Raw genomic sequence first — 27,651 nt, 5'->3', positions numbered from 1 at the left:
ATTATTGTTTTCTTTATAAATCTTTTATATAACAAAGTAAATGAAAATAGTGATTTGTTTAATTTTCATGCTCTGATGAAAAGAGAAGTGAGGAAAAAAAATTTTATTATATTTATATTAAATAAATAAAATTATATTAAAAAATAACTATTAGAGTTTAAAAAAAAAAAAGGTATAAAGAAAAAACAAAGAAATTTAACGGATTAAGTCAATATGAGAAAGCCATTTAACGGATTAAGTCATTTTTTATAAGAAATTTTTAAGGGAACCGATAAAGTCATCAACCACTTAAAAAATAAGAAGTGGGAGGAAAAAAAAATCAGCTTGACTTCAAAAATGTAGCTTTGGAAAAGAGAAACGATACCATTCAGATGATCATGTAATTAGGTTGCATCCAACAATATATTAATTTGATGGGCATGATGATAATCAATCTGGACAAAATTGAAGTTTGACTCGTGATACACATATTGAATTTGAACGGGTCAATCTCTAGATAATAGACCATGCAAGTGCCTAAGAACAAGACCTCATTAATACTTAAATATTCTCTTTGTCTGCAATGACAACAGTCTAATTATCAATCTTAATACGAATTGGTATCAAACAATGCAAAGGAGGTTTCTGGGTAAGATAAAAGGGGCACAGCCCCAAGAAAAGCTAAATAGACTTATAATAATGCCAGCATTATACAGATGATGATTCTGCAAATACCATTGGCAAGAAAATGCAAAATTTGTCTCTCAAAACACATGGTTCACCCGTACTTAAAATTGCAGCAATTTTGAGATTTCAATTTAATTAAATGTTTTTCGCATTTATGAATTTAATTTTGATAATGTTATTCGCATTTTATTTGAGTGAGATTTTAAAATATTTTATAAAATGATAATATTTGAAAATGTATAATTTATTAATAATTTATATTAAAATTAAATTTAAATTATATATATATATATATTCTCATGCTCGATTTTTGTACTAAAAAAATTATTTTTTAAGAATTATCTAATACTGAATATTTACAAAAAAATAAAATCTATGATAATTTTTTTTTTTTAATTGGTTAAAAACATACAAGACGGAAAGACACACACTCTTTAACAAAATCCAAAAAACACTATAATCTACTTTGCGTAGGTATTTCACAATAACAAATATCAAACAAGAAAAGAAAAGAAAAGAAAGAAGACCGAGACATTCTTCTTGGAAGCTTATTCCCAAATTTTGCTTATATCGACAAGAAAATTTTAAATTTTTGTAATTAATTAATTAATGAGAAAAGAAAGAGAAGCCGGAACCGTTCAGTTTTTCTTCTATTATCTGATCCAAACGAGCACCCATTTCTTCACTGAAATAATTCTTCCAATCTCCAATGGTACCTTTTCTGAAAAATTCAGTGTTTTGAATGGTATATGGGGAATCCGGACTATACACACCACTTTTGCTCGCCTTCATGTTCCTCAAACTATCGAAACTGCACAAATCTATGATTTGTTGCACCACCCCTCGTTTCTCTTCCTCTGCTGTAAAGGGATAGCCCATGAACTCAGCAAGCTTTTTAACATTAGAAACAGTGTCCTTCTTCAGGTCTTCATACACCAAAAACAACACCTCCTCAGGACTTTCTACTCTTGCTTTCCAATACCCCAAAACATGGTCCCAATAGGGTCCATTGCTAGAAATTCCTTCACAAAATATTTCAAACGAATTATTCAAATTGATATATGAATCCTTATCAATTCCTTCAGGTAACTTTCCTCTCAGAAAGTGCCACATAGATATTAGCACGTCCTTAGGGTCTCTGCACAAGTAAACAAGTTTACAACCCGATTCTAATATGGAGGTTGGCAAAGAATTATAAGGAATGTGAGTAGCTACGAGTGGGATTTCTGGGTCACGATTGCTTGCGTTTCTAGCAGCATCAATCTCTAAAAAGGGAACACAATCATGTGGTGCTTTAGTGAGCAATGGATTTTCGGAATCGTTGAATTTGGAGCGGGTAACAATGGCATAAGCTAAAGCCTTAAGCCAAGTCGTGCCCGTTTTGGGATAAGTACAAAGAACAATATCAGAAGGTTGAGGCTTGAAGTTTTCTTGAGCAGCCAACAAGCCAACTAGGTAGTCCTGGAAGTACCAAAAGCCTTGGTACTGGTAAAGAGGCTGGAGGACCCAATCGTCCCTTCTGGGAAAGTTTGACATAATCTCTTTGTACTTGTCCTGTTGTGTAAGTGGAGTATCTTTTTCTCCTCCTTTCCTAGCTTCGTGGACAAGGGGAAGTGCATTATAGACTCGTGCCTGTCGCGGCTGCACAATCCTAGGAACCCGTGGAGCTGAACTCCATTGGGAGATTGACATAGAACTCGTCACTTTAATATTTTTTGAAGATTGTAGAGACACGACAGTCGTGGGGACTACATTTAGCATTTTTCCATAAACAATATCCATTTGGGAAGAGGAAAGAAAGGATGCACGAAAGGGAATGGAGGAAGGAAGCTATTACGGTGAACACTTGAGCAAGTAATATGCTTTTGGGTTTTGTGCTTATGGAGCTGTGAGGGAAGAGAACCAGAATCCTATATTTATAGTAGAATTATTAGCTCTCACGCATGCATATATTGGTCGTTTTATTTTATTATCTATACTGTTCTATTCCACTTGGACCAGCGCACAATGCCAATGAGGGCAACTTAGGTTTGTTCCACGCTACTTTTCATAATGACATTTATTACTTTGACGATGTAAAATTGATAGAAGTCTCAAATTTATATTTTTTTTCATCTATTTATTTTGCAATTTATCATTTTTATAATAAAAAGTATTTCTCACATTATATTGTATTAATTATTATAAGACTATACTAATAAGTGTTAGGTACGTTAGTAAAACTCACTCTACTTTTAAAGAAAGAACGTATATTTAATATTTGAAGAAAATATTATTGAAAAAGGTAGCCATGAATGAATTATAAAAGAACTGATCTTATGTGGGCTAACCCTAGTAAATAAAGAAAAAAAAATTATTATAATCTATTAAATTTTCCTTGAATCAAACAAAATAATCCATCAGCATAATGAATTTTAAAAATTTTAATATCAAGAATTATTAAATAATAAGTTAAATTTGGATTAAAAATTAATAAATTAAAGAAAAAATTTGTAGTTAATATATATTTTAAATAATAAAAAATTATATTGAATGAGATTAAAAAAATTAAAATATAAATATATTTTTATTTAAGTAATATTAAATTCCTTTTCAGAATCACAAAATTTAAATTTAAATTCTGATTTAGTTGAATTAATTATTTTTTAAAATAAAATTTAGCAATAATAAAAAGTGAATAATTGAAAGAACACTTACATCATAAATTTTTATTATTTAAAACTGATTTGTCACAAATCAGATATATAATAAGAACTACCTATTAAGTTTTATACATTTATATTTTAATTTTATAATAAATCAAATTTAAGAAAAAAAAAATCCAATTTTTTAGTCTTCAAATTTTTGCCGTCCAAGAACAAATAGACTGGCGCCGCCTCGATTGGGACATAATTGATTAAAAAAATAATAAACAAAAAAAGAAGCTGTGGTCCTCCTTATCCTTTGGTTTTTCATTGGCTATGAAAATTTCACGCCAATGAGAAAACATCAATTGTCAAAAACTTTGATTATTTTGAGTCCCCTCAATTCATTAAAAATAAAATTTTAACTAATTTAATTGATCAATTAAATCAAAATTTAATAAAAATAAATATAATCAAATTAAATTATTTAATTGAATATTTGATTATAACTGAAATAAATAATTATAAATTCAGACCTTGACAAAGATACAAATAGATTATACAAAACTCTCAAAGATAACTAACTATACAACCACATAAAATAGCATAAAGTGATTTTTTTTTTTTAAATTTGCGAGACTTTAATTAAAATTAAAATGTTAATTTATAATTCTAAAAATGATATCAATATCATTAAAATAAAATTATTTGATAAAGTAGCATAATATGCTTTAAATCACATATTATTACAAAATTAAGAAAAGAAAAATATAACCCTAACTTAGAATAAATCCTAGAATAATTAATATAAATAACGAAACCGTGGGTACGTTTCAGATTCTTGAAACCAGGGCATGCAAACAGATTCCTTAGCAACCCATGGAAATCTCAGCTTGACCGGAAAACTCAATTCACGTTAAGCGCTATCCGGTAAGTTGAATCAAATAAAATAATATCTATTTTCATACACAACAACCAAGTGTTAATTTTAAATTAGCCGGGTTGGACTACATATATTCTTTTATACTTTTTAATTCTCTTAAACATCAGCACTGCATCAAATATTTAAGCATCCCATTTCCCTTTCTTATTTATTTTATATATATATATATAAGCCCTGTTTCACAATAATTTTTTTTATTTATATCGTTTAGTAACATAGTATTTATGATAATATTTAAAAGTTGAAGGAATGATTCATGAAAAGTTATTTCTACTAACTTTTAGAGGTTAAAGGGGTATTTTAATTAGAGTCAACACGATTATATTATTATTTTTATATTTAACAGCTAATCCAACAATTACTTTTATCAAAACTTGTACTTTAACAACTATATAAATAATTAATTGTTAACCGTTAATAACTAATAGAATAACAGATAAGTACTAAAATAATTAATATATATTAAAACGATTAATATTTTCAAGCAGAGCTATAATCAAACCAACTTAAACAACACTCCCATTTTTATGTCAATGTGTGCAATGAGTTTGAAAGTTAAAAATGATATATGATTATAAAATATATATAATTAATTAACTATAAGGTAGACCCTAACCCAAGCCACGGTTATTGAAAACAAAAAAGGATAGGTAAAAGTTTTTGTCCTAGACTTTCCCTTTCCGCCAAATTTTACTTTCCTTGTTCTTTACCCAAAAAAAAAACATTCCTTACTTCTATGTTGCCTATAATAAATTAAAGCTCCATTCAATTGTAAATGAAGTCTTAATTTGATCAAGTCTTATTCTATTGGCTCCTTAATGGCAGGTGTTATTAATTGTATAATTTGAATTTTTTATATTTAATTAAGAATTGATTGTGATATTTAATAGCCATCCATTGACCTTTTTTTTTATGTTTATTTTTTTAAATAGATAAACAGAAGTGCAGAGGAGACTAGCGCACCTTCGACAGTGGGTCCTGACGTTTTTGATAGCGGTCGTCCCGGTGGAGAGGAGACTAGCACTCCTTTTATATGGATCAGTTGCCATGGGCTTCCATGGCCCACAACAAATTTAGCCCACATAATATTTAGCCCAAATTAATTAGATCACATTTATAGTCCTTTCAATGTCTCGCAATGAACCAACTATTTTAGCATGATTTAGGAAAAATCTTAAAACTATAATTATCATAGTTATTAAACTCAGTCAAAACCGGTGGGTGGAACTAGTGAATAAATGAATCAATCTTCAGATTAGTCTAAATTTGTAATTGAACTAGATAATGAATAGACCTAGAGTGATTCGGTCGACTCAATAGTTGAATTAGTATAATCCAATTGATCCAGTCGGTTCAATTATTCAATTTTTTTTTTTAGTGTTAGTATGGAGAATTGAATTCAAAATTTCATAAAAAGTCTTTAAAATTAAAATTTATTAAGCTAACTTAATGGTTATGTGTTTTTTTATTTTAATATTTTGAACATATAATTAATATTTCATAAATATTAAAAAGATAAGTATACATTTATAGAAAGTTTTATGCATCATGTCACTTAAATATTTTAATATGAAATTTAAAATCACTATTAAATTTTATTAAATATAACTTAATAAATGTTAAAGTTTTATTTTAAATAATTAAAATTTTAATTAATTATATTTATTTATATTAATAGGTTTTATATTTAATTAATATATTTAATTAAATTTTAATGATTCATTAGTTAAATCATTAATTTACTGATTAAATCATTGACTCATTAACTCGATCAACTTTTGAACCAAGTTTAATAACATTAATAATTATAATGGATGCCCATAGTTCTAGAAAATATTAAAAGAAATTTTAACAAATTGATGACAAAGTCTGATATTGAAGTCGTAGTGTAAGATCATTACGATTTCATATATGCTTCCATCTAAACCAAAATAAATAAATAAATAAAATCTTGCTCTTGCAGAAGTCATTTTCAAGAGTGAATGAGGACTTCCCACCATTCATGCAGTGAATACATGTTCAAACCCTTGAGCAAGGCTTAAATGACGGAGGGGTCAAGTCTTTGTATTTTCCCCTTTCGGTCCGCAACCTGGTAAGAAAAACCGATATGCCTTTGTTTCATTAGAAGCTTCTTGCTTGCACTCATTGCTAAATAATGGGTTGATGTGAATCTCCCTTGGTCCCATAAGTAAGTGTATAAGTGCAGTATATTATTAACCTTTGCATATAAAATTGAATTGTGGACAACTTCCATGAGCATTGGCAAATATATTAAGAATTTGCAAGAACTAGAAGTAGAAGGCATACAATGGTAGTCAAGATTTCTTCCCTCCTAATCATTTGCTGCTTCGTCCTAGTTGTAGTCCTCCACACCATTCCGCAGGGTCTGGCTTCAATAAGGATCCTAGAGGATATTCCTCAAAACGGTAAGCATTGTTCAATTCATTCTTTAAATTGCCAATATCTTGCACTACGTATGCATGAATCTGTTGTCCTAAAATGGTGCTCTGTCCAGGTACGACTAACAATAATTCGACTGGATACAACCAAAGCAAAGGACCAAGCAAAACTGGACTCCATGGAAGTGAATCGCCTCATGCCGGTTCAGCCACTGGCGGTAGTTCTCCTTCTGGGACAGTCGTAATGCCACCTCCAACCGCAGTCACTAGGGTGGAATATGGATCTGGTGGAAATGGAAATAGTCAAGATGCAGGTGATGGCGGCGGTGGAGGTGGAAACCAACCATCCACTCAATACAACTATTCCCCACCGGAGCACGATTATAGTCCCCCAGACTACAACTAGGTCTAGTTATAATTTTATTGTGCAACAATGGTGCTGCCCCCGTACCAAGTTGTGTATGAAGCCATTTTTCAATATATGTTGCTAAATTTCTATGAATACGATCGACCTTTTAACTTGCTGGGTACTCTGCGGAGAATGAGAATATGTCATCACTCCTGGGATTGTTTTTCTGGCAAGAATTTTCCGGGAAATAATGTCTTGGGATTAACTTTACTTTCCTTCGGTCTCCCATCTCATCTCATTTCCTTCATATAAGTACCAGAGCAAATCGTTTGACATTAATTAATTTCTTTTAATAAGTTTAAATACATCTTTATTACGTTTAATCAGTTCACATATTTATAGGGACATAATAATTTCGATCATTTAGTGCCAACGCGCCATGCTAAAATCTTTTTCACTCATCTATGTCGACTGAAAATTTGAACAGAAATGGGATTGTGGCTTCGATTTCTCACTGCCATGGTGACAGCGAAGCCCAAGGCCAATTTCCTCGCATATCCTCGAAACACCAAAGAAGCTCGTCTCTCGTGCCGCTGTTGATTTTGGCTAGATCATCAACGCCCAAAAAAAAAAAATGAATTGAAATTTTGGAGACCTGTAGTTTCAGCCATCAATTCACTCAATTTTGGTGGAGTTCCATTCACGTTCCAGTCAACGGAAAATTATGTTTCTTTGCTTATGTTTGAGTATTCTGAGCTCTAATTCTTTTTTATGAAAGTGACTTATGCCAAGAATTTATTCTTTAAGAAATTTTTTTAAGTATTATTTTTATGCTGAGTCAAGGTTGAATTTTTCAATTGAAGTGACCAGAGTTGGTTTGTGAGTGTGGAATGAATTGGAGTCGAAAATGGAGGATAATACCAATTTATGGTTGAATTAGGAATGTTAAATTAGTTGGTTCAAGGAGAGAGAATAATTACCTTGCGTTGCTGAACTAAAACTTGAATGGAATGGAGAAATAATACAATGTGATGACGATAATTCTTAAATACTTTAGCTTAGTTAAAGAGACATGTCTAATTAATGAACATTAGCCAAGATTATGAAATTTCAAATTCAGGGTCCTAATTATTAAGCCAATTGTACATGCTGCTTTGCTACAATTTCCTTAAAGGGAGAAACTTTAGATAGAGATTTCTCTCAAATTTGTGTCTTTCTTGCGGTTCAGTCGTTCCTTTCTGGCACTCGATGGCCTTCAGTTGCCCTTTTCGGACAGGGGACAGCTTTCTTCTCTGCCTAAAGAGTGAGTCTTTCTATTCCCACCTCTGGACAGGGCTGTAAATAGACTTTGTTGGATTTTCTTTTACATGAAGGTCGGTGCTAATTTTAGAAAGGGATGAAGATGGATCTACTTGGGTTTAGCTCTAGAGATCTGATGCACATATTTTGCATAGTCATTTAGGTCTAATTTCACAATCATTTTATTTGGTTATTAGTCATTTTTAGCTAATTTCATTAGTTATTTAGTTAGTTTTCCATAATTGTCAACTTTGGATTAATTTGTAATTTTTGCTTTGTTTTGTAGGAAAAATGGTGTTTTTGAAGGACTAAAGAGAATTTTGCCATTGAGGAGTGTCTTCTACAGCAAAAAGATGCCAAAAACAAGTTTTCAAGCTGAAATATGCATGGACCAAACTGTGCATAACTTGCCGCATAAGCTATGCAGTTCTGCATAAGGAGGAAGATCACTGCTCGAACCGGCGAAATGTGCATAAGGAGACAGCATAGCTTATGCACATTCTCACCTCCCTTATGCACATTCACGAATTTGTGCATAACCTATGCACTAAGTCATGCAACCGCATAAGTGACCAGAACCAGTAAAATCGCATAAGGGATCAGATAACTTATGCACCCACTTATGCAGTCCCATAAAGAGTTCATTAATGAGCTGGCAGAAGATTCCCTTAATGTATTCCTCCTAGAACATACTATTTTAGGGCTCCATGTCAGAAAAATGCTATAAATAGTCCCATTTTCTCATTTTAAAGAGGGGGCAAGGAGCAAAGAAAGAAAGGAGGAGGCTAAGCAGAATTTGAGGAGTCATTTTCACCTTCCACACCATTTTCAACTAAGATTTGCAGATTTCTTTCTTTCTTTACACTTTTCTACATTTCTAGTGTTTAATTACTTACTTCTTAGCTTAGATTAAAGCTTTATTTCCATTTAAACTCATCATATCTTGTAAGCATTATGGATAGTGAGTAGTTTACTTTTGATTCTGGAGTAAGGGTTGTAATATTTGAGATATTTTGTGGATTTTGATTGGGTAATCCATATTTTGTGGTCTTAATGAGTTTTATTCATTTCTTGTATGCTTAATGACATGCTTAATGTAGGATCCCATTGAGTAATGTTCTTAATCCATGGTTGAAGCACCGAAAGGAGAAGGCCTTGTGATAGATAATCAGGAAATTGGACTTAATTAACTTAGACCTAGAAATAGGCTAATGATTAAGAGGATTTACAGATTAATTAAGGAGCTTAATGGGTCTTAATTAATTCTAACTCCACGAAAGTAGGATTAGTTTGATTAAGGCACTCTTTGTCTCACTCGAAAGGGAATTCAAAGGATTTAAGAATTAATCTCCTTAAAACTCATAAGTTTCATAAGATTGGACAACCAATTTAAAATCCTGAATAGCTCGAATATGAAATCCCGAACTCCTAATCACCTTTTACCATTGTTAATTTCTAATCAAATTTAATCATTTGCCATTTTAAATATTGCCATATTTGAACTTGCTTATTTCTATTTGATGCAATTTTAGTTTAATTAATACATTGTTGAATGGAATATTAAATATGCACATTTAGATTTCATACTCCATTACCCATTAATTCATTACTTAATCTCATAAATACTTCAATTTAGTCAACTTTTATATCGAAAATTCAATCATTAACACAACTCCTCGTGGGATCGATATTTTCTATACTACTTATGCGACCCGTGCACTTGCGGTTGGGACGCATCAAGTTTTTGGCGCGTTCTTGGGAGTTGTTTGTTTAAGATTGAATTCTTGATTATTTTATTTGTTTTTATTTTTATATTTTTTTTCTTTTCATTTTGTGTTTGTTTGTTCTTTTTCAGGTACTTTAATCTTTTATGAGAAGAGCTAGAAGCTCAAGTGACACAACCTTCTTGTTTAATCCTGAAATTGAGAAATTTTGTAAGGCCAACAAGAAAGAAACCGGAAGAAGGAAGGAAGCTTGAGAGAAACTGAATTAGAAGCGGATATGGTGATGAAAGAATTAGAATTGGTGTTGGTAATGCTGGAAATGGTCAAAACAATGAAAATGAAGCCCAAGGGAAGAAGTTGTTAATGCAAACGTGCCTAGGGGAAGTATGATGGATCATGCTTTTCCTCGTTTTGATGACTTGAGAGAGAGCATAGCAAGACCAAGGATTGATGCGAACAGTTACAAAATGGATTTTGGAGTTCTTCAAATGATCCAAAACTCTCAATTTGGAGGACATCCTTCTGAAAATCCACACACACACCTGAAGAAGTTTGCTATGATTTGCGACATGCAAAAACAACCTGGAGTGTCTGATGATGCAGCAAGATTGAAGCTATTCCCATTCTCTTTGAAAGATAGAGCATTGGATTGGCTTGATTCTTTACCTCACAACTCCATTACAAATTGGGAGCAACTAACTGATGCATTTCTTGCACAATATTTTCCACCTGGAAAAACTCAAGAGCTGAGGAATCAAATGACAGCTTTCAGACCAAGAGAAGATGAAACTCTCTATGAATCATGGATGAGATGGAAGGAATTAGAGAGATTATGCCCACATCATGCCATTCCAAAATGGATGATAAATCAGAATTTCTACACAAATGTCACTCCTGCAATCAGAGGAATTATTGATGCTCAAACAGGAGGAGAATTTATTATAAAGCATGAAGATGAAGCTTATGAGTTATTAGAGAAAATTGCAAAGAATACTCATCTTTGGAGTAGTCCAAGAGGACCACCCAACTCGTAAAAGGCAAGTCACTGGAATGTATGATCTTGATCCATTCAACATGATTAATGCAAAGTTTGATGCACTTACAAATGTCCTTGCTAAGAAGATGGAAGATTTGAGTATGTTGGTTAGTTCAACATCATCAGCTGGAAGTTCACAACAAGTGGCTTATGCAGAGGAAACTACCAGCTGTGGAGTAGATTATGGAGAACAAGCGGCATATGTTGGTAATTATGGAAACAAGCAAATGGGGAATCCTTATTCTCAAACTTACAATCCAAATTGGAGGAATCATCCCAACTTTTCATGGGGCAATCAGCAAAATCAAGTTCAAAATCGAATTTTCAACCACAACAGCAGAGTCAAGTTCCATATCGCAAAATAGGCAACCATTGCCCAATTTTCAGCAGAAAAATATGAACCCTCCACCAAAACAAAGAAGAACGAAATTCCACCATCAAGCTTTATTGCAATGCATTCTTGCCAACCAAAATAAGCATGATGAGGAGATGAGAGAGGTGAAAGCAAGGCTGGAACAAATGCAAACACACAATGAATCTTTGGAAAACCAGATTGCACAACAAGCATCTTCCTCAAGTGCCAAATCTTTTGGAAAGCTTCCAAGTCAACCAGAAAATCCAAGAGAGCATTGTCAAGCTATTACTTTAAGAAGTGGTAAAGTTATAAATGATGAGAAGAGTGAAAACAGTGAGAAGAGAGAAAATGAAAAAGGAACTGATGAGAGTGAAAAACAAGAGAGTGCAGAAAAATGTAAGGAGAAATTTGAAGACAAAGAGAAGTATATACCTCCCAGGCCCTACAAGCCACAACTTCCCTTTCCACAAAGATTTCACAAAGCCAAGCTTGATAGGCAATTTGGGAAGTTCTTAGAGGTTTTGAAGAAACTTTACATAAATGTGCCTTTTGTTGATGCTCTTTCACAAATGCCCTCTTATGCAAAATTCTTGAAAGAAATTCTCTCAAACAAGAGAAAACTTGAAGATGATGAAACTGTAGCTTTGACAGAAGAATGTAGTGCTATCCTCCAAAGGAAACTTTCTCCAAAGCTTAAGGATCCAGGGAGTTTTTCAATTCCATGCCACATTGGAGAATCTTGTTCTACAAAAGCTCTATGTGATTTAGGGGCTAGTGTTAGCCTTATGCCCCTTTCTATCTATGAGAAGCTCAACATGGGAGATCTAAAGCCAACCCACATTTCTCTTCAGTTAGCTGACAGAACAATCAAGTATCCTGAAGGGATTTTGGAGAATGTGCCCCTGAAGGTTGGAAAGTTCTACATACCTGTTGACTTTGTCATCTTGGACATGGAGGAAGATTCTAATATTCCAATTATCTTGGGGAGACCCTTTCTAGCTACAACAGGAGCATTGATTGATGTGAAAGGAGAAAAGCTTACTCTTAGGGTTGGTGAAGAGCAATTAATTTTCAATATTAATAACTCTATGAAGAAGCATCATTCTGAAGCTGATACTTGCTTGAGAGTTGATATCATTGATGAGCTGGTTGAAGAACACTTCAGAAAGAAATATCCAGAAGATCCACTTGAAAATTGTTTGGTTCATGGAGGAGGCATAGACTATGACAACCCTCATGTAGCTGCATATACTCAACACTTAGAGGGAAGTCCACCATTCATTTCTGCTCCAGTTTTTCAACTCACACAAAAGGAAAAAGCAGAATTTAAGCAATCATCATTCAAGGAAGAAGATGCACCTAAGGTAGAACTTAAGCAACTTCCTTCTCACTGTGTATGAATTTCTTGGCACTAATAACACTTATCCAAAGAATTGTAAATGCAAACTTGAGTACTTTAGAAGTCGATAAGTTGTTAAGAGTGTTGAGAAAATTTAGGAAAGTTTTGGGATACACCATAGATGACATTAAGGGAATAAGCCCACACTTTTGCATGCATAGAATCACTTGGAAGAAAATTGTAAACCATCTATTGAACATCGAGGAGGTTGAACCCAAATATGAAAGAAGTTGTTAAAAAGGAAATTTTGAAGTTGCTTGATGCAGGATCATATATCCCATCTCGCATAAAGATTTGGGTGAGCCCAAGACATGTTGTCCCAAAAAGGGTGGAATGACAAAGGGTCAAAAATGAAAATAATGAATTAATTCCCACTAGAACGGTGACTAGTTGGCGAATGTGCATAGATTACGAAAATTAAATGTTGCCACTAGAAAAGATCATTTTCCACTTCCCTTCATTGATCAAATGTTGGAAAGACTAGCTAGGCATTCTTACTTTTGCTATTTAGATGGATATTCGTGTTTTTTCAAATCCCTATCCATCCAAATGATCAAGAGAAAACCACTTTTACTTGTCCATATGGAACCTTTGCTTATAGAAGGATGCCATTTGGGTTGTGTAATGCACCACCACTTTTCAGAGGTGCATGATGGCAATCTTCTCGATTTCATTGAAGACATAATGGAGGTTTTTATGGACGATTTTTCTGCTTATGGATCTTCATTTGATATATGCTTGGCTAACCTTTCTAAAATTTTGCAATGATGTGCGATATCGACCTTGTGTTAAATCGGGAAAAGTGTCATTTCATGGTTCAGAAGGGATAGTGCTTGGACATTTGGTGTCTAACAGGAATAGAGGTTGATAAAGCCAAAGTTGAAGTGATAGAGAAGATGGCTCCTCCTACCAATGTCAAGGGAATTCGAAGTTTCCTAGGACATGCCGGGTTCTACAGACGCTTTATTAAGGATTTTTCTAAAATAGCTAAACCTTTGTCTAATTTGTTAAATAATGACACACCATTTGAATTTGACCAAGAGTGTTTGGATGCCTTTTGCAGTTGAAGCAAGCTCATCATCGCACCAATCATGCAACCACCTGATTGGAGCCTACCTTTTGAAATTATGTGTGATGCTAGCAACTATGCAATCGGGGCTGTTCTTGGTCAAAGAAAGGACAAAAAGGCTTATGCTATTTATTATGCTAGTAGAACACTGGATGAGGCTCAAACAAATTATGCAACAACTGAAAAGGAATTTTTGGCAATTGTCTTTGCATTGGAAAAGTTCAGACCTTACATTCTTGACTCAATGGTGCTTATATATTAAGATCATGCACCATCGTGTATTTGCTTCAGAAAAGGAGGCCAAACCGAGGCTCATTAGGTGGATTCGATGCTACAAGAGTTTGATTTGGAGATTAGAGATAAGAAGGAGCCGAAAATGTAGTTACCGATAATCTTAGTAGGTTGAAATTGGATGGTGAAGAATTGGATGAAATCCCTATTGATGAGTTCTTTTTGGATGACCAACTTTTCACTCTTGTTGCTAAACTACGTTGGTATGCATACTTTGTTAATTATCTATCTTGTGGAGTTTTACCTCTAGGTATGACATGGCAACAAAAGAAAAAGTTCTTGCATGAGGTGAAGTTTTATAGATGGGATGACCCTTTACTCTTTAGGAGATGTTGTGATGGTTTAATTAGAAGATGTATTCCTGAAGAGGAGGTACAAAGTATTTTGCATCATTGCCATGCTTCTGATTATGGAGGTCATTTTGGCATCTCTAAGACACAAGAAAATTTTGCAAGCTGGTTTCTTTTGGCCAAATCTTTTTAAGGATGTGAGGAAATTTGTGTTGAATTGTGATAAATGTCAAAGGAGTGGAAATTTGTCAAAAAGAGATCAAATGCCCCTAAATAATATTCTTGAAGTGGAATTATTTGATGTTTGGGGAATAGATTTTATGGGGCCATTCCCTCCTTCATATGGTAATAGATACATCTTAGTTGGGGTTGACTATGTGTCAAAGTGGGTGGAAGCTATTGCAACTCCAACTAATGATGCTAGAGTGGTAGTGAAATTCTTGAAGAAATTTGTCTTGAGCAGATTTGGAGCTCCTAGGGCTATAATTAGTGATGGGGGTTCCCATTTTTGTAATAAGCAATTTGAGAGCTTAATGAGGAAGTATGGTGTAGTGCACAAGATAGCTACCCCATACCATCCTCAAACTTCAGGACAAGTTGAAATTTCTAACAGAGAGCTCAAGCATATTTTGGAGAAAACAGTGAACAATTCTAGGAAAGATTGGTCTATCAAACTAGATGATGCTTTATGGGCATATAGGACTGCCTACAAAACCCCTATAGGAACTACTCCCTTTAGGTTGGTGTATGGTAAGTCTTGTCATTTACCTGTGGAGCTAGAACATAGAGCATATTGGGCCATTCAGACCTTGAATTTTGATCTTAAGCAAGCTGGTGAGAAAAGGGTGTTACAACTTAATGAGCTTGAGGAATTGAGGATGGATGCTTATGAAAGTGCCCGTATTTACAAAGAAAGAACTAAAGTTTGGCATGATAAGCATCTGAGGAAAAAGGAATTCAAAGAAGGTGATTCAGTTTTGTTGTTCAACTCAAGATTAAAATTGTTCCCTGGAAAACTCAAGTCAAGGTGGACTGGTCCGTATAGAGTTTCTAAGGTTTTCCCTTATGGAGCAATAGAAATTTGGAGTGAAAAATCTGGGAATTTTAAGGTCAATGGGCATAGATTGAAGCATTACATAACCGAGACCCAATACTAGGAGCAAGTCGTTACAAGCTCTCCAATCCTCACCTCTTTTCAAGAAAATTCATGAAGAGTCCAGCTAAGGACTATAAATTAGCCCTCTTGGGAGGCATCCCAAGTCCTTTTATTTTGCTTTTGTTGATTTACTTTCATTTTCATTAATTTTGTTTTTATCTCAAATCTCCCCAAATTCAATTTTTGACATTGTTAAATTTTGTCTCTTGTAGATGTAATTCAATGAAGAAAGGGCTGGTGAACTGTTGGGGAAGTAATTCTTAACTTGAAAAATTTTGTCCTTCAAAAGAACTGATAAGCTTTTGCTGCATAATCTGTGCAGGAGCTGCAATCTAGTTCATGCAGAGGAAATGTACATTCTGCAGCAAAAAGGGTGTCTGCAGCAAAATGGCTCATGTTTTTGATGAGGTTGGATGTATATCAATGGAGAAAGGTTGGTGAACTACTGAAATTGCTATCTGGTTTATGCAGAGCAGAAAAATAGAATCTGCAGCAGATCACTTGTGTTTTTGGTGAGGTTGGGTGGGTAATTTTCTAATATTTGTGCTTATAATGATATTATGGTGGTTAGTTGGTCATTTTTGCAGTTTCGAGCTCCTTTGGGGTTGTAGGATTCAAGGTAGAAATGTTGCATTTTCTTGGCAAATCTTAGAGAGTTCATTTCTCAATTGTGGTTAGATGCAACTTCATGTAGATTTTTATGGAGTTTTATTTGCTAAATGTTGATTTGCAGAATTTGTCTTAAAATGGCATAGTTCTCAAGGGTCTTTTATGTAGGATCCATTTTTACATGCTTGTGTGATGCACTTTTGATGAACTTTGAATATATTGATGTGTTTTTGGTGAAAATTTCTCATGGTTTGTGCTTCATAGAATTATATTTCATCATTCCAGGGTATTTTTCACACTTGCAATTCATGTTCTATTGCATTCTTGATCTTGTTGAATTGTGAATAAGCAACTGCATAGCTTATGCAATCCTGCATAACCAAAATTCTTGCCATTTTTCACCTTTATTGCAAGTGCATAAGGAGAGTGCATAGCTTATGCAACTCTGCATAACCTCATTTTGTCAAATTTCATATCTGTTAAAACTTGCATAAGGTGAGTGCATGACTTATGCACTTCTGCATAACTTCAAATCCTTCATTTTCTCTCTCTGCCGAAGTTTGCATAAGGTGAGTGCATGACTTATGCACTTCTGCATAACCAAAAATCCAAAACTCCAATTCTGCCGAAGGGTGCATAAGCAGAGTGCATAACCTATGCACATCTGCATGACCAGAAACCCAGAAAAATCATTCTTGCCGAGGGGTGCATAAGGAAGGTGCATAAGTTATGCACTTCCGCATAACCAAGAACTCCAAAAATACAACCTTGCCGAGACCTGCATAAGCAATGTGCATAGCCTATGCACTTCTGCATAACCAAAATTCTGAATTTCAAAACCTGCCGCAGAGTGCATAAGCAGAGTGCATAGCTTATGCACATCTGCATGACCACCAACCAAAATTCAAAAAAAATTGCCGCAGAGTGCATAAGCAGAGTGCATAGCTTATGCACATCTGCATGACCCAATTTTCTGAAAAACCATTCTTGCCGAGAGATGCATAAGGGGAGTGCATAACTTATGCACTCCCGCATGACTTCGCTCCTCACCATTTCAGGGTCACCGAAACATGCATAAGGACAGTGCATAACCTATGCACTTGTGCATAAGCATTTCTCTGAAATTTAAATCCTTTTGAAACATGTACAAAAGAGTGCACAGGTTATGCATAAATCATTTTCCCTTATGCAGCCTCCTACAACCCGATTCAAATTCATTTTCAGAAAGAACATTCCCACCACCTCCACTTCCCGACTCTTGAACCCCACGACCGCCCTCAACCTTCATTTCTTCCGGGCATCTCGCCGTCTCTCTCCCCATCTCTCCCACAAGCGCTCTCATCACAAAAACCCTAAATCCCCCTACATTTTCATTTCCCCCTATCTCTTCTCCAATCGCCATGGATTCCCTCCACATTCACGCCCGCCTCCTCTCGAAGTCTCTCCATTGTCTTCGATACACCCCCCTTCCAATCCTCCACCACAAACGACACCACCACCACCTCCACCAACCACATACAAACGCAAAATTAGGTCCAAATCCGTGCGACCCATGTCCTCTGCTCCTCCTCTGTCCAAACGCAAAGACCCACCCACCCCATTTTCTGAGCCACCTCCTAAAAAGCCAAAAGCTCCAACTCTACACCTTCTTCCAAGAAAAGACAATTTCACCAGCACCATTTGTATCAAAGCTACCTGGCCTCTCCCTGATACAATTCATAAATCCGCTTTCAATAGACTCAAATATATAAGGGTTCAACCTACTAGGTATATATCTGCTGATTCTCTACAATCTCTGGGTTTATTTGACAATTTAGTTTCATTTCTTGACGGTATGGGTTGGACTGAATTTGTGCATAAGCAAGAGCTAGTTTATCCAATTCTATTTTTGGAGTTTATTTCTTCATTCTATGGTAACCTCAACTTGCATGATGTAGACATTAAGCCAATTATGACATTTTGATGATTGTGTCAAAATAGAGTGCTGTCTTTAGAGCAATTTCATGGCATTTTTGGTTTTGCAATTGATGGGTTCTTTAGAGTACCACACACCGGAGTAGAGGTAGCCAACAAGGGCATCCGAATCCCGCCCAATTTTGGAGAATCATAACAAACCAACCTCAAACTTTCTCTGGGTAGATCCAAAACATCCCAAATCCTTGATCCTGCACTTAGGTTTATTCATAGGTGATGGCTAGCACCATATTGGGCGTAGGGACTAGTTCGTGTGGGCAAATCAACTATTTATGTTATGGTGTGCATTTCACAAAGTTAAGGTATCTCCCGGTTACTTCTTTTGTGAACATGTGTCGCATATTGCCACCAAATCCATTGGTGACATTGTTTTGGGTGGGCTCATTATCACATAGCCAAGCATTTTGGCTTTAATCCTGCAGAGCACTCAATCCCAAAGACTTGAGGACACTTCCTATTTTGATATCAAGACACTTAACCAAAACAGGTTCCATTTATCATATTTTGACATCGCCACCTGCAGCAGAATCGAACCAATTGCACAACCAGAACCCAACCTTTCACACCCCACAAAGACCCTACTACACCTACCCCACCCCTCACCCTACTCAGACATTCCAGCCTACCTCAAATTTCCATACCTCCCATACCGAACCTACCTCATCCACAAGACTCCTCTGCATTCAACACTAAAGCCTTATTCACCTACCTTGACAGCTTAGTGATGATATCTACTTTGTGGATAGAAAACTTTCTGATGGTCTTGATACACTAAAGGATCGTCATGATCAACTATTTGACCTTGTCATGCAAACCAGTGGACAAACAGAAGAATCAAGGAGATGGTGAAGCAACTCATGATCTTTCTGGGCATGCCACCCCACCTCCATCACCTCCTCTGCACCATCATTTCGACAAATGACAGCCACTGCCCTTAGCAACATCCTTGGACAAAGGAAAAACAATAGACATAGATTAGTGTTTAGTTTACTTTTGTTCAATCTTGTAGGACCTTTTCTTTGTAAATATGTTCAAACATTTATAGTTTGTTTTGGATTTTGTTGATTTGTTCAATTAGTTTCTTTTAAATTCTGCTTTCTTTTGAAGTTTTATTGAATAGCTATTACATTCGTCTTCTTTGATTTTTATTGCACTTATTGCCTTTTTGTACATATTTGCCCATACTGCCTATATTTCCATACTTCTACCGCTGGTTGTACATTTCCCTTGCCAATTCCCTCAGCAGCTTTTTGTATACACTGCATACCTATGAATTTCCTCATGCATAACTTTGCATAGCTCAGTAACTCTTTCTCGCTACTTCAGAATCGCATGTGTTGTATTTCCTTATGCCACTGTCCCGCATAGCCTATGCAACATCTATTGCCTCTTATGCAAGACCGCATGGCTTATGCACCTTACCTATGCACATGTTCGATAAAGACTTAACTCGCATAACCTCGTGCGCCTTCTTATGCATCCCTTTAACTTGAATTCTCATACTGTAACTCTCTCTTTTGTTCTTAATTTTTACAATTCTGGTCAATATTATTTGCTTTGAGTTTCGGATATCTATCGCTTGAGACATTGAGGACAATGTCTAATTTTGAGTTTGGGGTGCACATTTTGATTTTTAGCTTTATTTTTCACATTTTGAGTATAAGAGCATCTCATCCCATTTCATTTACATATATTGTAAATATTTTACATATACATCCATACATATATATTCATTACACATTTACACACACATTATACATCACTTAGAAATTGTACAAATTGCATACAAATAGGCTTCCTCCATTTAGTTCATGCATTACTCATTTTAGGAATCATACACCATGCATTAAAATCTTTTGCCAAATCCCTTGAGTATTGAAAATGTGCCTATGAGAGTGATTTGACTCACCTTTTAGTTGGGTTTGTGGATTGAAAGTTTCCTAAAAGGTGCAAGGTTTTGAAGTGTCTATCCCTTGCCTATATCTTCTTAGCCAAAAAGCCACCCAACTAGTCATTTGGAGATGGAAGTGTTTAGAGGGAATTATTGGATATAAGGTAGTCAAATGATGTCTCACCAATCCTAGAACAAATTTTCTAAACCTTTCAAGGCGAAATACCAGCTTGTACTTGAAAAGAGAGATGATTAGGCATTCTTTGATTTAAACCTTCTCATTTTAAACCTTTGGCCCTTTTTCCCAATTAAAATTTATCCTTGCAAACCCCTTTGAGCCTTTTTGTCCCTAATTTTTCTTGAAACCCTTATTACTACCTAGCCAATGAACCAAACACTCCAACCCTTTTCATGAGAATAATTATTCATAATATTAGGTACATAAAATAAAATAAAATAAAAAAAAATACAATAAAAGGGAGAAGAAATACTTGTCACCTTGTAAAAGTGCTAGTATATGTGCTTTTCACTATTGCCATTCAAAATGAAAGAAATCCACCCAAAGTATCAAAAGAAATGAGTTTTTGTGTTGGAATTTTAGGGACAATCATCAAAAGAAAATACAAAATACAAGTTAAAGTATCAAAATGTCCCTCCATTTTTATGTGTTTTGTAAACTATGCTAGCACTTGACAATCCTCATTGTGTATTCTTCTCTCCCATATAAAAAAAAAGAGAAAAAGAAAAAAATATATAATAAAGTGTACCTTATGTTTCAAAATTGAAAATATTCTCATGCTTTGAATCCTTTTTACCTATCTTTCTTCTTAGTCTCATTTTGAACCCCATGGCCCCACTACATCCCTAAAAAGACCTTTGATCTCTTGATAGTACTAGCTACATTAGTGGAGATAGGAGTAGGGAATTTGCCTATGGGATTGGAAAATTATTCATTCATTCATTCAATTCCATCATTCCATATGGAGACACTTTGACTATTGATTGTTCTAGAATTCCTTTTGAGCATGACTCTCTTTTGATTGGTTGGTTTGGGGATTTGAATGATAATTGACTTGATGGCTAAGCAGTGAAACCTTGGATAAGCATTAAATTCTTTGCATTTTGAAGGATGGGTATATGGATTGTTGGTATGGCTAAAGGTGTGTTAAGTTACCTTAATGAGTGATTTTCATAACTATTTGGATAAGGCACCCTTAAAAACTTTGCACCACATTTTAAAGTTTGCTTGAGGACAAGCAAAAGCTTGAGTTTGGGGGTATTTGATGCACATATTTTGCATAGTCATTTAGGTCTAATTTCACAATCATTTTATTTGATTATTAGTCATTTTTAGCTAATTTCATTAGTTATTTAGTTAGTTTTCCATAATTGTCAACTTTGGATTAATTTGTAATTTTTGCTTTGTTTTGTAGGAAAAATGGTGTTTTTGAAGGACTAAAGAGAATTTTGCCATTGAGGAGTGTCTTCTACAAAGAAAGATGCCAAAAACAAGTTTTCAAGCTGAAATATGCATTGACCAAATCTGCATAACTTGTCGCATAAGCTATGCGATTCTGCATAAGGAGGAAGATCACTGCTCGAATCCACCGAAATGTGCATAAGGAGACTGCATAGCTTATGCACATTCTCACCTCCCTTATGCACATTCACGAATTTGTGCATAACCTATGCACTAAGTCATGCAACGCATAAGTGACCTGTAACTAAAATCGCATAAGGGATCAGATAACTTATGCAGTCCACTTATGCAAATCCATAAAGAGTTCATTAATGAGTCAAGTAAGATTCCCTTAATGTATTCCTCCTAGAACATACTATTTTAGGGCTCCATGTCAGAAAAATGCTATAAATAGTCCCATTTTCTCATTTTAGAGGCAAGGAGCAAAGAAAGAAAGGAGGAGGCTAAGCAGAATTTGAGGAGTCATTTTCACCTTCCACACCATTTTCAACTAAGATTTGCAGATTTCTTTCTTTCTTTACACTTTTCTACATATCTAGTTTTTAATTACTTACTTAGCTTAGATTAAAGCTTTATTTCCATTTAAACTCATCATATCTTGTAAGCATTATGGATAGTGAGTAGTTTACTTTTGATTCTGGAGTAAGGGTTGTAATATTTGAGATATTTTGTGGATTTTGATTGGGTAATCCATATTTTGTGGTCTTAATGAGTTTTATTCATTTCTTGTATGCTTAATGACATGCTTAATGTAGGATCCCATTGAGTAATGTTCTTAATCCATGGTTGAAGCACCGAAAAGGAGAAGGCCTTGTGATAGATAATCAGGAAATTGGACTTAATTAACTTAGACCTAGAAATAGGCTAAGGATTAAGAGGATTTACAGATTAATTAAGGAGCTTAATGGGTCTTAATTAATTCTAACTCCACGAAAGTAGGATTAGTTTGATTAAGGCACTCTTTGTCTCACTCGAAAGGGAATTCAAAGGATTTAAGAATTAATCTCCTTAAAACTCATAAGTTTCATAAGATTGGACAACCAATTTAAAATCCTAATAGCTCGAATATGAAATCCTAACTCCTAATCACCTTTTTACCATTGTTAATTTCTAATCAAATTTAATCATTTGCCATTTTAAATATTGCCATATTTGAACTTGCTTATTTCTATTTGATGCAATTTTAGTTTAATTAATACATTGTTGAATGGAATATTAAATATGCACATTTAGATTTCATACTCCATTACCCATTAATTCATTACTTAATCTCATAAATACTTTAATTTAGTCAACTTTTATATCGAAAATTCAATCATTAACACAACTCCTCGTGGGATCGATATTTTTCTATACTACTTGTACGACCCGTGCACTTGCGGTTGGGACGCATCAAGATCTTTTACATCGTATGGGTTTTGTTGCCTCTCATCTTGGGTCTTTGGCGAGAGGGACTTTGGTGACCCACGATGTGTTGCGTTCTTGGCTTGTTTCTAATCGATCTTTAGCCGAGAGGAGCATGAGCTTTCTTTTGCTTCTGTGCCCAGTGTTCCTCCTCTTGGCGAAGGGTGAGCTCTGCTGGCTATGTGTGCGGTATCTTTTGTTTGAGATCACTGTGTTCTGTTTGTGGGTGTGGTATCTCAGAGAGACGTTACCGATACCATCTGAGAAGCAGTGAATAAGAGACTGAGAAGACCTACAGAGCTTTACCCGTCGCCTAGTGATCTTCTGAAGATTGGGGCCCTTCTTTGGCTATAGATGGTTCTTTCAACAAGGTTAAGTCTTCTTTGAGCTGCATCTACCGCCTGTTTTTCCTTGCTATATAAGGCTTCCTTGGCATCTAATTAAGCTATCCAGTGTTCAGCGAAGCTTCTGCCTATTCGGGTTGCTCCACTTGGGTTGAGGCTTCTAGTATTAGGGTTTCTAGGGCAAATTACCAAAGGGGTGATATTGAAGAATTAAATTGCCAAAAGGGGGGATATAAACTATTTACCAAGAGGGGTGAAAATCATGACTTGGGAGAGAGAGAGAGAGAGAGAGAGAGAGAGGGGGAGACTCAATAATGACTAGCCTCTAGGGGTTAAAATGAAATTAAATTAATTTAATTTATGTGAATTGAAATTGAAAAAATAATATAATTCAAAACGCAAAACATTATCTAAAGTAATAACCTATATTGCCTCTCTGAATATATTTTTGTCTAGTGTGAAATTATATTGAAAAACAAAAAAAAAAAATACACCTAGTAGGGGGTGCTATCATAGGTAGCGACCAAGACTTCACATTTGACAGATTCTCTTTTCTTGTCTAGCGTGAAGTGAACTGAATAAAAAAAATATATTACCTGGTGGGACCTAGTAGCTGGGCACTACCCTTGCTAGAGTCTAGCTGAATTGTCTCATTAGGCAGTTAGACTCTATCATAGGTAGCATCCAGCATCCTTTCCAATACAATCCCATCATGCATCCCGTAGCGTAGTAGAGTAACAAATAGACTCTATGTATAGTAACATCTCCCAACCTCTATATAAGCCTTCAACTCCCTCTCTCCCTTTCATTTTATGCACCGATTCTCTCCAATTTTTAAAAGTATGCGTAGTGTGTGTATATAAAATTTATGTGTAGTAATAATTTTTGTATTAGTTAAATATTTTAAAAATTTAATAATAAAATAAAATATTATGTAATAATTATAATAGTATGGTTAATAATTTGTATTAGTAAAAATAAAAAAATATTAATAATGAAATTTAAATATTATGCTGTAAAATTCAAGTTAGAAAAAATAATTAGGTTTAGGGTATAAATTTATGTGTAAAGAAGGTAATAAAATAGTTGAGAATAGGAAAAAAAAATATTAATAATTTGAATATATATTTAGAAATTTTTAGAGGGAAAAAATAGGATGAAATTAATATGTAATGTAATTTTTTAGTTATAAACAATGAAAAAATATTAAAAGTAGAGTAAGTTAAAAAAATGGGAAAAAATAGGATGAAATTAATATGAAATGTAATTTTTTAGTTATAAACAATGAAAAAATATTAAAAGTAGAGTAAGTTAAAAAAATATTTCCGGTTTTTTTTTTTTTTGTACTGTGTAGTATATTATTTGGTAAAAGTAATTAGGTAAAATGTAGATGAAGTAATACAATTTTTTAAGGAAAATAATATATTATTTTTTAGAGTATTTAAAATAAAATAGATAAATTAATATTATTAAAAAAATTTAATTATGTAAAATGAGATAAATTAATATTATTAAAAAAATTTAATTATGTAGTATAATTTTCAATATATTATTAGATTTAGGAAAATAGGATAATATATATTATTTTTTATGTGTAATAAATTTAGTAGTGCGGTAAAAAGTTTGGATTAGTAAAAATGTAAAATAAAAATTATTATTAGTGAAAATGAGATATTATTCTGTGAAATTAAAATTAGGAAAAACATAATTAAAAATATAATAAGTTAAAAAATGATAGATTAAAATGATTTTCTTTAATATGTGTTATATTTAAAATTTTTAAATTTATATTATTGTAAAAAAAATATTGTAGCGCCTTGGCCGCTGCCTAAAATTTTTAAATTTTTTTTTTTGTTTTTACTCGTGAATTTTCACACCAGAGAAGACCATCAGATTCATCTTTAGTCGCCACCTATGATAGTGCCTAGCTTTCAGGTAGCTTTTTTTTTTTTTTAAATTTTCACTTTATCAATTCCACGCCAAATGAAAAAGGAGAATCGGTAAGATGTGATGTCTTGGTTACAACTTATGGTAGCACCTTGTTGTTAGGTGCTTTTTTTTTCTATTTTTAATATAATTTCACGCTAAAAGAGAATATATTTAGAGAGTTAATGGGTCGCTACCCTAGGCAGCGTCCTACGTTTTGAATTATATTATTTTTCTATTTCAATTCACATAAATTAATTTAATTTCATTTTAGCCTTAATTATAGTTGAGTCTCTCTCTCTTTCTTTCTCTGCCAAGTCATCAATTTTCACCCATTTTGGTAAATAGTTTATATTCCACTCTCTTTTGGCAATTTAATTTTTCAATACCACCCCTTTGATAATTTGCTTGGATTTCTATAATTGGGTTGAGTTTGATCTTATGGTTTTCTATTGATTCTTTCCCTAATTATAATAAAATTTCTCATTTATCAAAAAATTATAAATATGTGTCTTCCTAAATGAAAAATATTCATTCCCAGCTTCCATGTCCTTTAGAAGTTTTCAATATGTCCGAGAAATAATTGGTTGACAAGTTGAGATTCAAGTTTAATTAAGTAATATTTTCATTAATCGTTGGCAACAGAGTAAATGCAAAGGGAATGCAATAGGCGTTGTTTTTCTTTTCCCTCTACATTTTATTTTACTTAACAACAAGGGAAAAACTTTAAAATTAAATTTCTGCAGAATGATAGGATTCTAATCTAAATATCTAACTAGTCTAGTGTAAATTAAAGTTACGATAATGGCCAAACAAGGAAAAAGATTTCAAGATCTTGCAAATTGAAGTTATCAGTGCTTGATTAGTGCAGCTGAAAAATTCGAATTGCAATAGCTGTGATCATCATTTGTAACCAATAAGAAATAAATAATTGTTTGAAAACATTTTATGGATTTATATTCACAAGAAACAACAATGATAATAATGATAATGAACAATGAAAGAAAAATTATTGCATAGAATCCATATGCTATAATAAGAATATGTGTGTGTGTGTATTAGCATGACGGTCCCTGCGTGCTCAGAACCATGAGTTTCAAATGCAATATTTTATTTCAATAGAGCAAGTCCAGGAAGCTGACTTACATTTGCATATGGTCACACATTTTTTGAGTTCAAAAAAAAAACCTTAAAATAAGTGCATAAAACAACTAATTGTCTTCAATTTAACTGCTGCTTTCACACATCGTGTGCAAGGCTCTGTGATTAGTTCTTCCCTGATTTGCCACCTTTTCCCTGCGCAAAAATTGAAAATTTTTTCACAGAAATTAACTTGATAATTAAGTCATGTATAGTATATACTTGCGTCCAAGTATGTATGTACTTATTTGTTACCTTCTTCTTGGATTCCTTTGGTGCAGCCTTCTTGGAAGAAGAGGACCTGGAAGCTGCAGATTTGGAGGCACCATCAGTAGCCTTGGCTGCAGGTTCCTTCTTGCCCTGCCCGAAAGTTTGAGTTCCAGCAGGTTTCTCAGCTTTTAATGATGCCATTGGTTTCTGGAAAACCCTACACAAAGAAGGGTTTGTATTTGATCAACTCCTTCTGGCCTCTGCTATGCTTCGACTAGAACATAGTGTATATATATTTATAGTGCAGAGTAGTGAGTTTGAAGTGTGAAAAAGAAATAGAATCAGGAGGTAAAGATAAGATACGACAAGAGGATGGTGAAAGCTAAAGAGAATGGAATAAGTGACTTGGATTGCACCCAGATCAATGGCATTAGATGCTTTCTTAGCATTCATCACTCATATTACTGGTTTACATAAATGAACCTATGTCCTGATATTTGGAATTTTGACAGAAACTCATCTTTAGACATTCTCACACGCGAGGCTTTTTTTTTTTTTTCTTCCATTTTTAATTTAATATGCACTATGATTTCTCGAGTTTTGAGTATACATTTACATTTACATTTACGTGTGTATATATATATATATATAAAGAAAATACTTTTATGAGTACCTGATGATTGAGTCCAACAAAGCTTAGTCTAAAAGATATACTCAACTCAACTCAAATAAGTCTTTATCCTAAAAATTTGGGGTCGGCTATATGGATTCGCTTTCTCCACTCTGAACGATTTTGGGTTAAATCCTCAGAAATGTATAATGCTTCTAGGTCATGTTGTACTACTCTCCTCCAAGTCAATTTATTTCTTTCTATCCTCTAACCTAATGTGCTCTACTTGTCTAATTGGAGCATCCGTATGTCTACGCTTCACATGACCAAACCACCTCAATCTCCCTTCTCTCAACTTATCTTCAATTGGCACCCTACCTTTTCTCTAATACTCTCATTACGAACTTTATCTAGTCTAGTATGGCCACTCATCCACCTTAACATTCTCATCTCTGCAACTCTT

At 34.0% G+C, this 27,651-nt stretch overlaps 2 protein-coding genes, 1 long non-coding RNA gene and 1 other non-coding gene across 4 annotated transcripts; 1 reads left to right on the top strand and 3 right to left on the bottom strand.

The window, feature by feature from the left end:
* Window positions 1-1,038: 1,038 nt before the first annotated feature.
* Window positions 1,039-2,544, bottom strand: LOC131171934 (flavonol 3-sulfotransferase-like). Its single transcript, XM_058132328.1, has one exon. It carries the CDS (start codon window positions 2,446-2,448, stop codon window positions 1,273-1,275), a length of 1,176 nt encoding a protein of 391 aa, XP_057988311.1. The 5' UTR covers window positions 2,449-2,544; the 3' UTR covers window positions 1,039-1,272.
* Window positions 2,545-6,403: 3,859 nt separating this feature from the next.
* Window positions 6,404-7,200, top strand: LOC110651256 (uncharacterized). Its single transcript, XM_021806529.2, has 2 exons — window positions 6,404-6,659; window positions 6,749-7,200. The coding sequence occupies exons 1-2, from the start codon at window positions 6,542-6,544 to the stop codon at window positions 7,036-7,038; spliced, it is 408 nt and encodes a 135-aa protein (XP_021662221.2). The 5' UTR covers window positions 6,404-6,541; the 3' UTR covers window positions 7,039-7,200.
* Window positions 7,201-10,747: 3,547 nt separating this feature from the next.
* On the bottom strand, window positions 10,748-10,854 carry LOC131172298 (small nucleolar RNA R71). The gene has a single exon (XR_009142780.1). It is a non-coding gene; the product is annotated as a small nucleolar RNA R71 (small nucleolar RNA).
* Window positions 10,855-26,318: 15,464 nt separating this feature from the next.
* Window positions 26,319-27,134, bottom strand: LOC110651254 (uncharacterized). Its single transcript, XR_002494115.2, has 2 exons — window positions 26,624-27,134; window positions 26,319-26,524 (listed from the first exon to the last, which is right to left on the bottom strand). It is a non-coding gene; the product is annotated as an uncharacterized LOC110651254 (long non-coding RNA).
* Window positions 27,135-27,651: the final 517 nt, after the last annotated feature.

This window comes from Hevea brasiliensis, chromosome 13 (assembly GCF_030052815.1).
Source record: "Hevea brasiliensis isolate MT/VB/25A 57/8 chromosome 13, ASM3005281v1, whole genome shotgun sequence".
Taxonomy (NCBI): Eukaryota; Viridiplantae; Streptophyta; class Magnoliopsida; order Malpighiales; family Euphorbiaceae; genus Hevea; species Hevea brasiliensis.
The sequence above is the reverse complement of the archived record's forward strand: the minus strand, read 5'-3'. Positions and strand labels throughout refer to the sequence as shown.